The sequence below is a fragment of the Buteo buteo genome, chromosome 1 (genome assembly GCF_964188355.1).
Source record: "Buteo buteo chromosome 1, bButBut1.hap1.1, whole genome shotgun sequence".
In the NCBI taxonomy this organism is placed as follows: Eukaryota; Metazoa; Chordata; class Aves; order Accipitriformes; family Accipitridae; genus Buteo; species Buteo buteo.
Window position 1 is genome coordinate 84,490,499 of NC_134171.1, and position 14,120 is coordinate 84,504,618.

Sequence of the window (14,120 nt, forward strand, 5' to 3'; positions counted from 1 at the left end):
ATTAATAAGGGCGAGTTCATAGGACTCCTGCCACGGAAGAGATCTTGCCTTGGGCACCATCTTACCTTCAGAAAATTAGGAAAAAACCCCATGCGAATAATTCGGGAATGTGTGAAGCCCCTGGAAGAAACCAGATCCGTTTTGCACTGTGTTAATATCAAGTTACCTAAGCTTGACCCTCCTTTGTGCACTTTAAAAACTTGAAAAGCACTACTTCTATGTGTAATGCAGATGGTTGGCATCTTCCTAAGATACTGGTTAAAGCTGCTAGAATCTCTGCCTTAATTACAATTCAAATGAGGACAGGCTCAAATTGTCTCTTCAAAGATACCTCTCCCCAGTACTTTTAAAGAGCTAACACCTGAATTTTGTCACATGAAAAACTACCCGCTGGTCTCGCAGAATTTTTTAAGCGGTATTTTAACAAGCTGTCATCTGGCAACATGTTGAAGTCGCAAGAACAGTGGAAGTTGCAGTTTCCCATTTAAATCGGTCCCTCTCAGGTATTGCCATTCGGTGAGCCATTCCAGAAGCGGAAAACCAGTGAGCGCAGTTTACAACCGCTGTTACTGCCAATTGCGAGCCATTTACCCTAACAGCTTGCACACTGAACTTTGATTAATAGAGCTTTTTAGGAGTCTCAAGCGGTGCTTAGATGGATCTTAGAATTTTTTTAAGACTCTTGCTTGTGAAACGTTAGTATTGGTCTTCTCTACAAGAACTTGAGTTCAACTAGACACTTACGTCAGATTTACTTGCCCAGCTTAAAACTGTCAAGAATGTACTCAGAGAGTGTAATTTTTGGCAGAATGTAGCAAACCAGAGGTTTACCTGAGACCTGAAGCCCAAATGAGCGATACAAACGTCTCTCGTCAACGCAGTGGGTTGGAAATTTGGCCTCTTAGTATTAATTTTCTGTTTTGCCTTTTTTTTTTAAACATCATTTAACGTTTTTCATGACACCATGTACAATTAAAATCAATAATTACAGACCAAATACCAAAATACTACCGGCAAATTCCAGTGCAAACCACCACACCCGAAGTTAACGCCCCACCGTACGTATTTGTAGCAGAGGCAAAGGCTGTCGCCGCAGGAAAGCCGGGCTCCTTTTGCAGGTTTGTGAATGCCCTGTAGGTCTGCAGCTCCAGGTGGGCTTACCACTCGGTGGGCTTACCTCTCGGCCTCCGCGGAGCTGCGTGGAATCTCCTCTCCTCACTCAGACTGCCGTGCTTCGTGCGGGACTCCGGCTGTCAGAGCCTTACTGGAGGTACACGCACGACATAGGTCGCTCCTTGCTGCGTATATACTTGCTGGATCATCAACATTGGCATCTGTTTTCCTGCCTTGTTCATATTTGCTATGTGCATACACGCAGCAGTTAGAGCTCCCTCTCAGCCTCTCCTCTGCTGGGTTAAAAACCCAAAGTTTCTCCAGACTCAGCTAGAAACCCAAAGTTTCTCCAGACTCAGCTAAACACCCAAAAAGTTTCTCCAGACTCAGTTAGAAACCCAAAGTTTCTCTAGACTCCACCTCTGAGATGAAGACCTCCCTGTTTTCTTACCAGATAAGCTTTTCTTTAGAAGTTTCGGTCCGGGTCCACTCTACTTGAAAACTGGCAACCGGAACTGCAGAAAAAAATTGTTGTCGCCGTTTTGGAGCAGTACCAGAATGACCCACCTCCGGCAGTGACCTGAAATCCTCTCATCAGCTCAGAAAACGTTTCTCGGTAAAGGAGAGGAGAGCAGCTGCCTCCTGTTTGACTGGCACAGAATGCCTCAGATACCCCTCCTCAAAAAGCAAAGCCCCACAAGTTACGCGTTCTTGTCAAAAGGGTTGGAGCTGCTATCTGGACGCCCACGCGTGTACCAGGAACTCTTTGGATCGCTGGAAACGCACTCCTTCCTCTCCCCCAATTTCTCTGCAACCCGCACTCTTCAATGGTAAGAGCAGGACGTCTGTTTTTAAAAATCAAATTAAATATTTAATTCAAATGCACTTTTTTTCAAGACGGTAAAGGTCATGCCTAAAGCACATGGCCCGTCATTTTGCAAAAGACAAAACTTAAAAATGAAAAAAACCAGACCCTCCCACATGAATCAAACCAGAGAAAGACTTGTTATGTTAAAGATTTTATTGTTACGTGCTCCCCAATACAACAAACAGTATCAGTAGTGTACACTTTATAGAAAGAGAAATTAGCTTGGTAGAAAAGAAATCAAAAAGATACAAGGATTATCTACACCCACATTGTATATATGTAAAAGATAAAGACAGAAAAGAGAATTTGACTTTTGGGGAATTTTAGAGGAACAAACACACCCTATTTGTCTGTTTGAGGCTCAGGGATTGTCTGTACAATCTGTTTAATACTAGTTTCTTGGACCTTCAAAAGCCTTGCAGAAAGGTAGCAGCAATTCTTTAGAGGTGTCGAGTCAATACTTCAGCGGGTTAGATTACACGCATCACGATGTAAGATGCGTCTTGCATAGTGTGACCCTACACTTCCCCGAACAGGATTAACCTACCCCCATTCTCATTTACTTTAAAAGTCTTCTGACAACAATTTTCATCCTGATTTCTTCCTAGTGATTCCGCATAATCACTACACATATTTCTAAAATTTCATCTCCGGGGTCCTAACCTACTTTGTAGCATTTCAGAGGTACATATTCACTGTTCTGTTAAATGGGTCGATCACGAGGACTTTTTACAGGGAAGCAAAAATTGCACGTGAAACTTTAATAACCTATTTAGAAATTAAAGATGCCTGTAATAAAAAAAACTGTCATAAGACTTATTTTTTTTTTTAAAGAATAAGATCAACGATTTCTCTACAGTAGTTTAGTTAGCTTAAATTTCTGTTCTATCCATATGACATAGCATGTACAGGTATCTAATTACATCTCTCTATTTTATCTTGGCAAAAAGAATAGTCAACTGCCCTTACTGTAAATATTTAGTACATAAAATACTATCAAGAAATCAACTTTTAATAAATATCTTTAGTTCTCAATCCTATATACAAGTACTTTACAGCAACACACAGGAGAGAGTGCGATTGGGTGGACTGTGAACAAGATGGTTATTGACATAAATTACTAGTACATTATTGCAGTCAGATGCATTGTGGTTGTGGAGATTTTGAGGTGAACCACGCTGAAAAATAAATACCTCTCTCACCTTTAAATCAATGCTTCCAGTAGGAACAAAAAAAAAAAAACTATTTTAAGTCTTGCCACAGCTACTTCTTGTTAGCGCTTATTCTACCTCTGTGATGCTTTTTCAGCTTCAGGAACAACAAACAGATCATCTGGAAAACAGAACTCATTTTTGACTCGTGAACATTACAGTACTTACAGTATATACACGGTTTCCTACACTGGTCTGACCTCTTCGGCAAAAGGAGACTTAAGGGCCGGCACTGCTACTCCTGAGCTGACGCAACGCCTGCTCAGCGCAGGGCGCGGGTGTCGGTGTTCACTCCACAGGCACGTAAAATCATTTCTCCAACCTGTGACTGGAATTACACTAAAGTTTCTAAACCGACTTCTAATGGGCGGGTGGCTCTAAGTAGACTCACACCTTGAGGGTTACGCTTTTTCCCCCCCTGTTTCGAAAGAAAGCATCACATTGTTGATCCTCCAAAACAGCCCTTTCCTAGTGTCAGCAGATGTCATTCATGTGAAAAGGGAACTCCTCCTTTTATGATAATGCTGCTTTAAAAATCAACTCTTGGAATGTAAATAAGGCAGTACTCAATGGCAGGCACCTAGCAATTGTCCAGAATGCAACATAGGTAAACAGTTGTCTGACAGCACAAAACTCTTAAAAATAATACTGACTTTCTGCAATATACAGTATTTACACAACAGCTGCAAATTTGCTCGTACAATATCCGTTTATATAGATAAATTAGCAAAACAAGTCTTACGGATTCAGTTGTTCCACTGCAAAAGTATTTTGTATAGTTGTAAACGTTTGGTACCTCTTGTAGTGGGGCATTTTCTACATGCGAGCGTTTAAAACCAACAATAATGAGGTGAGTGCTGAGGTCAGGGCCACTTTTCTGTACTAGAGCTCGACTGACGCCCTCAGCAACTTCTGCTCACCGTTAGGAATATTCTTTGGTGCTTTCCTCCGGTGCGTTCAAGGTAGCCAGGTAACGCAGCATGGGAGGAGGACGGGAGCAACTAGAAAGTGAACCAGCACTTCTTGTTCTTTGTATTTACAAGGAAGATGAGTTGACGACCTGCAGCGTCCCGCTTGTGGAAAGCGGCGTGCACCATAGTGTCCAGAAGTAAGGAAATTAAACCCAAAGCGCCAAACAAAGCCTCTTTCAACGGCCGTCCTCCGCAAGGCGTTCACGTTCATCTTTCCACAGTGGAGGACCTCGAAGGCCATCTCTTCTCAGCGTGCTTCTCGCCCTTCCGTGAGGTTCTCGATGGAGAAGGAGCACCCGCGGTGGTGTTGCCAGCTGGCACCACTGGAACGGCTGCGGCCAACGCGAGGCCGTTACGAGGACGGAGACTGCTGCTGCTGTTGGCAGGCGACCGCTGTAGCAAAGCAAACGGCCTCGAGGTCTTCCTCGCCTGAGGACCTCTCCATTGGGGAAATTCAGCACCTTTGGGCTCGGCGTTGGACGGGGAGTCGCGCGCATCCGCGTTCTCTCCTGGGAAGGGAAGCCCACCCAGAGGACTTCTCCCAGGCGGGAACTGTGCGGAGTGGGGCACCACCGGGGTCGGCATCATCAAAGCCCTCGGCAGGTCGCTCCGATCGAACATCGCTAGCTCTTCGGTTTCAGCAGCCTCCGTGAGGAACGGCGGTGGGAGGGTGCTGCTGCGCTTGCTGCAGGACTCGCAGCACAGCTTGTTGTAGCCCGGGATGGAACAGTAACGTGCAAGCACTTCCATCTGACAGAAGATAGATTTGTCTCCCATGCAGGGCTCGTCTGCAAAACAGATGTAATGTTGATTGTAAAACCTAGCGAAGAGCACCAAAACGCCCGGAGGACAGCGTTTAGATGGGCACTGATAAAAGCTTTGCCTACGTTTCATAAACAATGGACTACTCTGAATAGGCAACCTGAGATGCTTCATCCCCTGACAGAACCCACCGCCACCCTAAAAAATATCCCTAGTTGGGAAGCAAAGAAATCGGTGGTCACTTTGAGAACGTCAGCTTCTGCGTACACCAGAAACAAAGAGCCGTAGGAAGGCATGTTGTCTTTGCGGAGGGCCACAAGCAACAATTCCCAGTGCTAACCTACTAGAGCTCCCACATACTGGGCCAGATGTGGTTCTACCCACCCCAAATCACCTTCACTTGTAGCCTGAGGACATTATCTACCAACAGCATTAAAACCAATGAAATCTTCCCTTAAAGAAATTAAATCCCAAGCAATACCTCTCAAAGATGCCTATTACATGATGTCTCAAAATAAAATGTTATAGTTGGGTAAAGTTTTGTTTGAATAAAGTCGGAGTTTTTCAGTGACCTAACTGTAACTGGAGAACTGATGGAAAAATTTTAACAGATAGCTCAGACATAGCATGCCTTGAAGTTAAGTGTGTGGCATTCCCTTTCCCAGTCAGGGAAAAGATCTTAAAGAGGTCAAAGATCTATTAGAGATCCCCCAAATGTCACTGTTTCTTTGAGCATTTGCTGGATGCCTGTTCCACAAACAGAGATGCAGTGGTCATCTTGGACAAAACTGGTAGAGAGGAAAGCAGTGACATAAGAAGTCAGAAGAAAAATAAGGCTTAGATATTGAGCTAAGAGCACATCAGTACTCGGCCAGGCTCCTTCAGACTGTCACATGAGCTCAAAGGTGAAGTCCTAAGTTTTACTGTTACCAGGACTGGGACAAACACGGAGAGTTTGTAACTCTCCTGAGTAGGTGGCACCGTTGAGAATTTCTGTTCTTAATCTTGCAGTCTGTTGTACTGACTACATCAAGGTACAAGCTCCCTGCGTAGTCTGGTATTCTGTATGGGAATGTGTGTTTAAATTAAGATGTCACTCTCATGTCACAGGAAAAGTCAAATTCTCAGTTAGTGTCTGAGCAGAGCTGTGTCAAGGCACAGAAGAAGATGGGAGGTTGGCTCCGGGCATTTGAAATGAGCTGCACTGTTTGCAGATTTCGAAATGAGGAGATTTAATGCTTGCTTTTTATTCTCCTCCCTGTGTCTAACTCATCCTACCGCTCATTTATACTGTTAATTATCTGTGTAGTTTGGAGTATCACGTGCCATGGCAGCACGAACACCCAAGAGAGTAACGCAGGAAGGCACCTCGGAAGGTCACCTCGTCCAGCCTTGCAGCAGGGTCAACACTATTCCGAAAAACATCTTACTATTTTAAAGTCAATGGACCTGTAAGGCAGAGAGGGGCAACCGCCTTCCCACAGACACCTACGGGGACCCTCAGGACAGACCGTGCCTTTCAGTGCCGCGTTCCAGCCGAACCTGTCGCTCTCCCACGGAGGACTCAGCCCAGCGACTGGGACTCTTGCGAAACGCGGGGCATCCGTGTCTCCCCTCAGTCTCCTAAATCGGGCGCTAAGGCCCTGGCAGGGCTCCAGAATCAGACCACGACCCTACAAACACGTTAACACTTCACAGGACATAAAACCAGCGATGGGGACAAATGAGTAGCTGGGTGCATCCTGTAACGATTCAAACACTTCAGGGAGAGACCAGCAAAAAGTTTCCACTAGCAGAATTTTCCTAAGATAACACAGCTGGTTGAAATGGTATTGATGGGTTTTACTTAAGATAGAAGTATGCAAAATTATCATGTGAAAAGCCAAAAGCGAACCCCAGCTATTGAGAAGATCTGTTCCATGCCTAGTCCTCCATTCATAGTTAGCAATTCTGTAGTCAACATTTTCATGAGCAACAGATGGCATGTAACACCACTTATTAAGCCGTGCAATTAAATTAGCTTTCTGTACAGCGGTGTTTTTTCACCTGTGTACAGACGCTGCCGCGCCACCCGTCAACAGTATGTTAGGCAACCAATTTTCTTATTTTAAAATATTAACTGCAGCCCAACCTCTCCATCAGTGTAAATCAGCTTAATTCCACTGAACTCAGTAAACCAGTGGGGTTGTGGGACCTTGTTTATAAATAGCAAATTATATGACTGTGGCACGTAACACAAAAATTTTCTTTGCTCCTCATCCCGACATGTTTCCTTGCATAGATGTTTGTTGGTTCTTGACAAACCTAGCATTAAACCTGCAGCTTTGCGTGGAAATATACGTACTCCATGAAGGCACTATAAGACTATTTTCAGCAGGAAATTAGCATGGGAAATTCAAGGGCTATATTTATAATTCATCTAAACTAGAAAAGCTAATATTGAAACACAAATCTTTGCATCATATATAGAACAATCTGTATGCTTCTGTGTAAAGGAAAGCACCTGATCTGGAAAATTATGGCAGTCATCTTGTTAACGTACTGTGATTTACGTCAGTATAGAAGTCAAAGCAAATAGTATCGCCTAAAGTGACAAACCAAAACAGAAAGTACCAAACAATTATTTTTGCCTTTCCGTAGTGACAATGCATCTTATTTGGTCCTTTTCACCCACGGTTAATTTTTGTGATACCGGTTTGTGATGGTTTAGATTTCATGACTCATGCGATAGTGCAAAGATTTGGTTTGTACTTATCTACTTTCAGTAGGTTCCAGAAGTACAATCTTGGAGCTGTATACTCACATAATCCCTTTTTTTTATTTTTTAGGTTAATTCTGCACAACCTAGTCAACCATTTCCTATTCAGTATGTAAGTGCTTGTATCCTTCCGCTGATGTTCACGGTAAAAGTTCTCCTTCTCACAATTTGTTACTTGCTTCACGGTAACTAAGAGCAGAAGACACAAGAAAGCGTATCGGCTCCCTAGGGAATCTTTAGAAGATGAAGCTACTAGAATACAATTTAAATCAACTAAAAAATTTTCACATTAGATTTTAGAATTGAAACAGCTCTTACAGAAGGCATCACTGTAACTCTAAGTACATTGCTTGCTGACAGCATCCCATTGAGAAATCTCGCTGAAAGTTGGTATTTAGGGACTAAAATTTACAACAACACATGCTTTCTTCTTCATTCTGTATCTTGTGTTGCAAAGCAGGGACAGCTCGTATAAAGACTTTTTGAGGGTCTGTTCTATACAGGTTCTTACGTGGATCATCTATTTATCTGAGCACCACAAAATCCATTCTTCTAATCTGGCACAGCCACAGAAACATGACTGCTGCTCAGATTATTGCTCTGGGCCCGCAGGCTAAAATCCTACCTCCTGTTTCCTTCTAATCACAGAAACCTGCAAAGTTTAAGTGAAATATCTATGGGAGGTGTCCTCATTTTTCCACAGTATGAGACTCAGCTCCACTGAGGCATACGGTGGAAGAGCTGGTGGCTCTTCTCCTGTATGCAGACACATGTTTTTTCATGAAATGGAAGAGAAATGCTATTATGCCACACAGCACAAAAGAAATCGCACCATCTGCGGCAAATGTTCATGACAACTCCGTTAAGACTAAACACTCGGCAATCTCGCAGGTAGGTAGTAAATCGTTTGTCAAAACCACCTGATATAGACTAACGTTTTGCTAAGTCTAAAGCCCTGAAAACCAAGATAGTAATCAAGGCTATGCAGATTTATAAGTAAAAGAATGCCATGCGTGACCATGCATAAAGAGTTTATCTACATAAATATTACAGAACACTATCGATATTTTAGCTGTATTCTCCCAAAACATAGAACGTGGTAGAAACCGCATCAGAAAAGTGTGGCGAAAAAGAGAGACTATTCGGCCTGAAAGAATACGGCCAGCTACTTACTGCTCGGTACAAGTTATGGCCCAAACCCCTGAGCGGAGCAGGGAGGTTTGAGCTCAGAGAGAGGAGGCGGGTTGTTGACGACCCACGGGGACCCTGCGGTTTTGGCACAGGCGGGAGGGACTCGGCTGGATGTAGCTGTCCACGCCTCGTAGCTCACAGCAGTTTCATAAAGCTCAGGTCTTTGCTGAGTTTGCTGCATCAAGGCCAGGGGTATCAGTGGCCATTAGTTCACATTTTTTTGCAGTGTACCTAGTGTTTCAGAACGCTGTGAGGCAGCCCCCTACACGTGAGCATAGAATCCTTCCTTCACTGGGGCGAGATGGGGCGCATATTAAACACCCAAACCCCTAAAAATACAGTGAGTGTTAACCCATGCGATTCAACCGCCGTTTGTAAAGGGCCCGTACAAGGCCACCTATCGCTTATACGCCACGTAAGTGGATCCTAGGTCTTACAGGTCAGTGGCGCTTGGCTCTGAGCTTTACTTATGGTGAGAGAGACATAGTACTCTTACATGGAGAAAAAAGACAGTGCGCTGCTTACTTTGGAAAGGTAGGAATTTAACATTGGCTATTCGAGAAAATCCCAGCTGATGCTTAAAGTACAGCTTCTTTACGGGGGTGCTTAAAGCGCAAGATCAAAAGTATGTGAATAGTTTTGCAAAGATCTAGCCCTGATTTCTTTCAGTTTCAGAAATATTTTTATCACCAGTGAAAAACGGGATTTTAAACCTTGTACTTGTTTACAGTCTCACAGATTGAGATTTGCTCCCACCTAGTGGATACAAGGTTTTATAACTCTCCACTGCTCCCACAATTGTTTTCTGCTCTGACTTCTTTCTCTGCCAGAAGACAAGAGCAAAAGCAGACACCTTTACCAGACTTGTGGGAAGCAGTTAGATTCACTCTGTGCGAAAACACACTGTGCCTTCTAAGAACTCTTACTCTATTGTTTCTACCAGCTAGTGATCAGAGTGTTAGGACTACCATGAGGGATTTAAAAAACAAATAACCCCCAAATCTTAGAGAGTCATGGACCCAAAGGAAGAAAGGCCTTGTTGTCATAAAATGCTTAAAAATCTCTTCAAAAAATCCTATGAGAACAATGTAATGAGATTCCTAGGAACCTTATTAATGCAATGTGGTTCCATTTTTATGTATTTTTTTTCATTTCCTCAATTGGCAGGCTTGCAAAACTTATCCTGGGATTTAGAGGCTGAACAGGGTTTACTTTGGATTGACCTTCACCTCTAGCACAAATTTTTGCAAATGCAACTCAGGCTAACACGTTTAAACCCCCTATTTCAGCATGGTTACAAGAGAGACCCTGGCGTGCGAGAAGCACCGATTACCTGGAGCTACGATATCAGTAATGTGCTGGACTAAACAACAGGGTGCTTTTAGCTGGAAAAAAATCGGGAGAATCGCCAAGGAAGGGGTACATTTTCTAGCATGCAAGAGATGAATGGTGCTGTGTGGTTTTCACCTGACAGTGTAATATCTTTAAAATACAGTACAGTACAAGTTTGGTGTGCACACTACCTGTTCATAAGCATAGGCTCTGCCTCGTCTTAGAAACCTGTACACATTAACACAGAAAGTTCACAGAAAGCTTAGCTTTTACTTCGACCAACTACAGGTCTCTTAATTTTTCACTGGAGCTCACTCAAGGATGAAATCTGTGTCTAACACCTCTACCCAGCACTGTGCTATCTAGACAGGCTGCACCGAGACAGGAGGTTACCCTCACCTACTGCAGTCATTTTACGACGTTCTCTTACCATTGCAGGGGGCGAGTTTACAAACCCTCACTGATTCTGGCTTTTCTCCATCGCACTGGTCACCAGCACGGCACAGGATCTGCCGGGTCTCGGTTCCCTCCCCGCAGGTCACAGAACACTACGAAACAGACACAAGACGATTCAGGACATTCAGCTTTCACAGCAATGTGCAAAAATTAAGGTGTCTAAAATAGCCCAAGGTTGGCTTTCAGGTCAAGCTATACATTCCAGCAATTTGTTTTGAAAGTAGACTTTAGTGACGGCTGACGTTATGGAGAAATATGCAGAGGAGGATGATAGTTTTTTTCCTTGGTTCTTGCTTTCTGTAATGTTAAATTTATTATTAGGGTGTATTATGAATTTTGCTACTTATTCTTCCTGTAGCCCGATACCTAATCTTGACAGTGTAACATAAAGAGAATACAGAGGGCAGAGAAAACTCAAGTGTTCACCGAGTTAGCTGTAGGGTTCAGCTGTCTGTTCCCAAGTCATTATAACAATATCAACACTTGCAGAAACTCTGTGATTCCAAAACAGTCCGAGCTGGTAAAAAATGTTACGCTACCCTCAAAAGCGGGGAAGTGAGAAGTTGGAAACTTGGAGAAAACCAAGCAAAATGTCAACATTTGTTTTGCAGGATCGTGTAAGTGATATCGTGAATATTTTCCTTGCTGGTTTCTGGAGAAGTCTCCAGAGCTACAGAAGCCTGTGAAGCTGGAAGGCGTTACCTGCTGCAGACTTTCAGGTTTTGGAAAACTGTCCGGTGCAGTCCAGAGCTTCGAGCCCAGGCACAGCTCCGATTTTGGAGGTACTTGGGAGATGTTAGCAAAGGCACGTTACTGACTCACGACCGCCGCCTGCCTACCTCAGACCAGGGTCCAGCTTTCCACTGCGCGGGGCACGGGACTCGGTTGCACGGCCGGCGGCTCTCGGGGCGATCTCCGCTACAGTACTTGAAATGGACGGAGCGGTTTGCGCCGTCGTGAAGGGGTTGAATGCAACGCACAGTACGGATCTGGTAGCCTGAATTCCCACAGGTTTTGGTGCAGTATTCCCACTCATCTGCTGCCCAGCTGGGAAGCAAAAAGGAGTAAGATACCATCACAACTTTTACCTATTATCCAAACTACTGCCAGGTCAGGCAGCCCTCAGTATACAATATTTTTGTGATGAAACCACTCAGCAAGATCAGTAAGCATTCTTATATAGGTGGAAAAACCCCATCTGCAACACAGAACTCCAGTCTAGAAAGCTGTCAGCATACTAGCAAATTTGGCTTGGATCAACTTCCACACCTACCACAAGGAGCAATCATTTACATGTTTATGTGAGACATACTTACAGAGGCTGTGTGCATTCTTGAAGATTGCACATTCTACGAATGGGCTTTGGCTTTTTGCTGGCTTCACAGAAGCTGCGATGAACCATTTTGTTATCACTTTTCCTGCGGCACCCGTATTTGGTGTACTGGAACCCTGGAAAATATTTCAGAAAAATCAGGCAAAACAGGCCCTTGTTAGAATTTTTGGTTTAAACCTAAGTTTTATGACCTATTAAGTGGTTTTACATGACAGATATTTATGAAGTATTTAAACATGCTCCCAGTTTGTTCAGTTGTCAGGCACAAGACTGCTGCACAGCGCCCCGTGGATGCTATTTATAAGATGACACTGTGATAGGTTTTTCAGGCCAGAAGGGACAGTTACGACCGCTTAGTCTAACCTCTGCATTACAGACAAACCATGGCATAGAGAGGGGAGAAATTACCTCCTTAAGATCAAGCAGCAGGTCACCGGCTAACCTGGGAATGAACCCAAGTCTTATTTTAGTGTTTTTGCTACCAGAACACATTACCTGCTCAACTGCTATATGTAAGAGTTGAAGTTATTTGGACATTTGCATTCCCCAATCTTTGCATAAGAGTAATGTAAGTACCACAAGTACAGTGAACACTCAGTAGCATAAATGTCCGAGACTGTACTTCCAAAGTGGCTCTGGGTAGTAAATTTAAACACCTAAAAAGAACTTTTTCTTTCTAGGCTGCCAGTGTGACACTTTTGAATAATCAGGCACTTAAGATATTTTAGGCTTGGGTACCCAAAATAACAAACTGCTTTTAAAAAAAGGAAGGCCAAGATTTCTAAAGCCTTCACGTCCCCCACCTTTTACTTTTCCACTTTCAGTAATGTGTCATTCATTACTAGAAAGTGCTACAGCATCTGTTTACCTCCACCACAGGGTTTGGAGCACTGCGACCAACTCTTTAACGCCCACTCAAAAGTATCTATTTCTTCCTGTAGGACGTTGTTGCTGTTGATCGTCGGTACTGAATCCTCGTGAATGATGTATTTGTAAGTCAGGCTAGACCTTGTGTCATTCTCCCGAGGAATGATCTATTAATAATAAAATGTAAACAGTGGTACAAAACCAGAGCTATTATTTATTACTTTGCAAAGTAAAGAAAGCAAGGCCTGGCTTTTAGGGGAAACATGGAAACTGCTAGTTAACTCACTGGGAAAAAAATAAATTGTTTTTTGTCTTTACAGTTAGAACTAACAATAGTACGATCAACAGAGAGCCATTTAAAATGAGGTATGTTTCTAGGCTCTAGCTGGCCAAGTAGGACACCATCATCTTGGATGAAAGGAAGGTGTGGGCACATCATTGACTTGGCTAAAGAGTAGGGCTGGCCTCAGACATGGTTTGACATGCCATGCCCCTTTCTGGCACGCTGGAAGCGTCCCACTGATGTCCGACAATGCAATATTTGGCTTTTGACTGACATATTACCGCTGCGTGACCAGGTGGAGAGGGTAACAGCTTAATGAGAAAAGGGCTTCGGGCTATCAGCCGCCTCATCAGCATGTGTCTTTCAGAGAGCCCTTACACAGCCCTGTTTTATCTCGGCGCAGGCTCCACGCTGGCCATGCGCTTTTTATAAAAGACCAACCCACCATATTCCCGCTGCTGGGCACGTAACCTACCAGCACAACCACTGCATCGTGCAAGGGCCCGTCCGTGTGGAGTGTTTCTATGTCGTCTTCTATGTTGTACTCCCACTCCACGCCCAGGTCGATGAAAGATCGGGATCTGGCCTCCTCCCCCTTCCCGTTCAGAATATAGTGTCCTGTAGCCTGGTTCTTAATTGCTGAAAGGAGTGAAAAGAGTGCCAGTCGTGCCTCCTGTCATATCATTGGCAACCACAGTAGCTTATGGGGAACTCGATGGGAGATACTACAGAAGGCAGGCCTTTTGCAAAAAAAACCCAACACACCGAGAGAAAGGCCCCCCAAGGCCATCTCACGCAGCCTCCGAATTCCAGTTTGATGATAGATGCATTCGCGTATTTGCTTCAATTTTGTACCTCCTCATCCATGTGAATTAGAGAACTAGAGAGAAGCACTTCTTCCTACGTAATGCGCACATTTTCCACACTAGCCCTAGCTCCCAAGAAGCATGGGTAGCAGCAAGGAACTCGGGTCAA

The 14,120-nt window shown here is 43.9% G+C and overlaps 1 protein-coding gene across 4 annotated transcripts in view; it reads right to left on the reverse strand.

Moving 5' to 3' along the window:
- Nucleotides 1-2,122: 2,122 nt before the first annotated feature.
- ADAMTS3 (ADAM metallopeptidase with thrombospondin type 1 motif 3) overlaps nt 2,123-14,120 on the reverse strand; it is a 135,381-nt gene continuing 123,383 nt past the window's right edge. For all 4 annotated transcript variants that reach the window (XM_075039321.1, XM_075039329.1, XM_075039312.1 and 1 more), the window contains 6 exons: nt 13,621-13,784; nt 12,864-13,029; nt 11,979-12,111; nt 11,502-11,709; nt 10,637-10,754; nt 2,123-4,951 (listed from right to left, as the gene is read on the reverse strand). In XM_075039321.1, the coding sequence (XP_074895422.1) occupies nt 4,371-4,951; nt 10,637-10,754; nt 11,502-11,709; nt 11,979-12,111; nt 12,864-13,029; nt 13,621-13,784 (1,370 nt within the window). In that variant the 3' untranslated portion in view covers nt 2,123-4,370. The remainder of the gene's footprint in view (nt 4,952-10,636; nt 10,755-11,501; nt 11,710-11,978; nt 12,112-12,863; nt 13,030-13,620; nt 13,785-14,120) is intronic.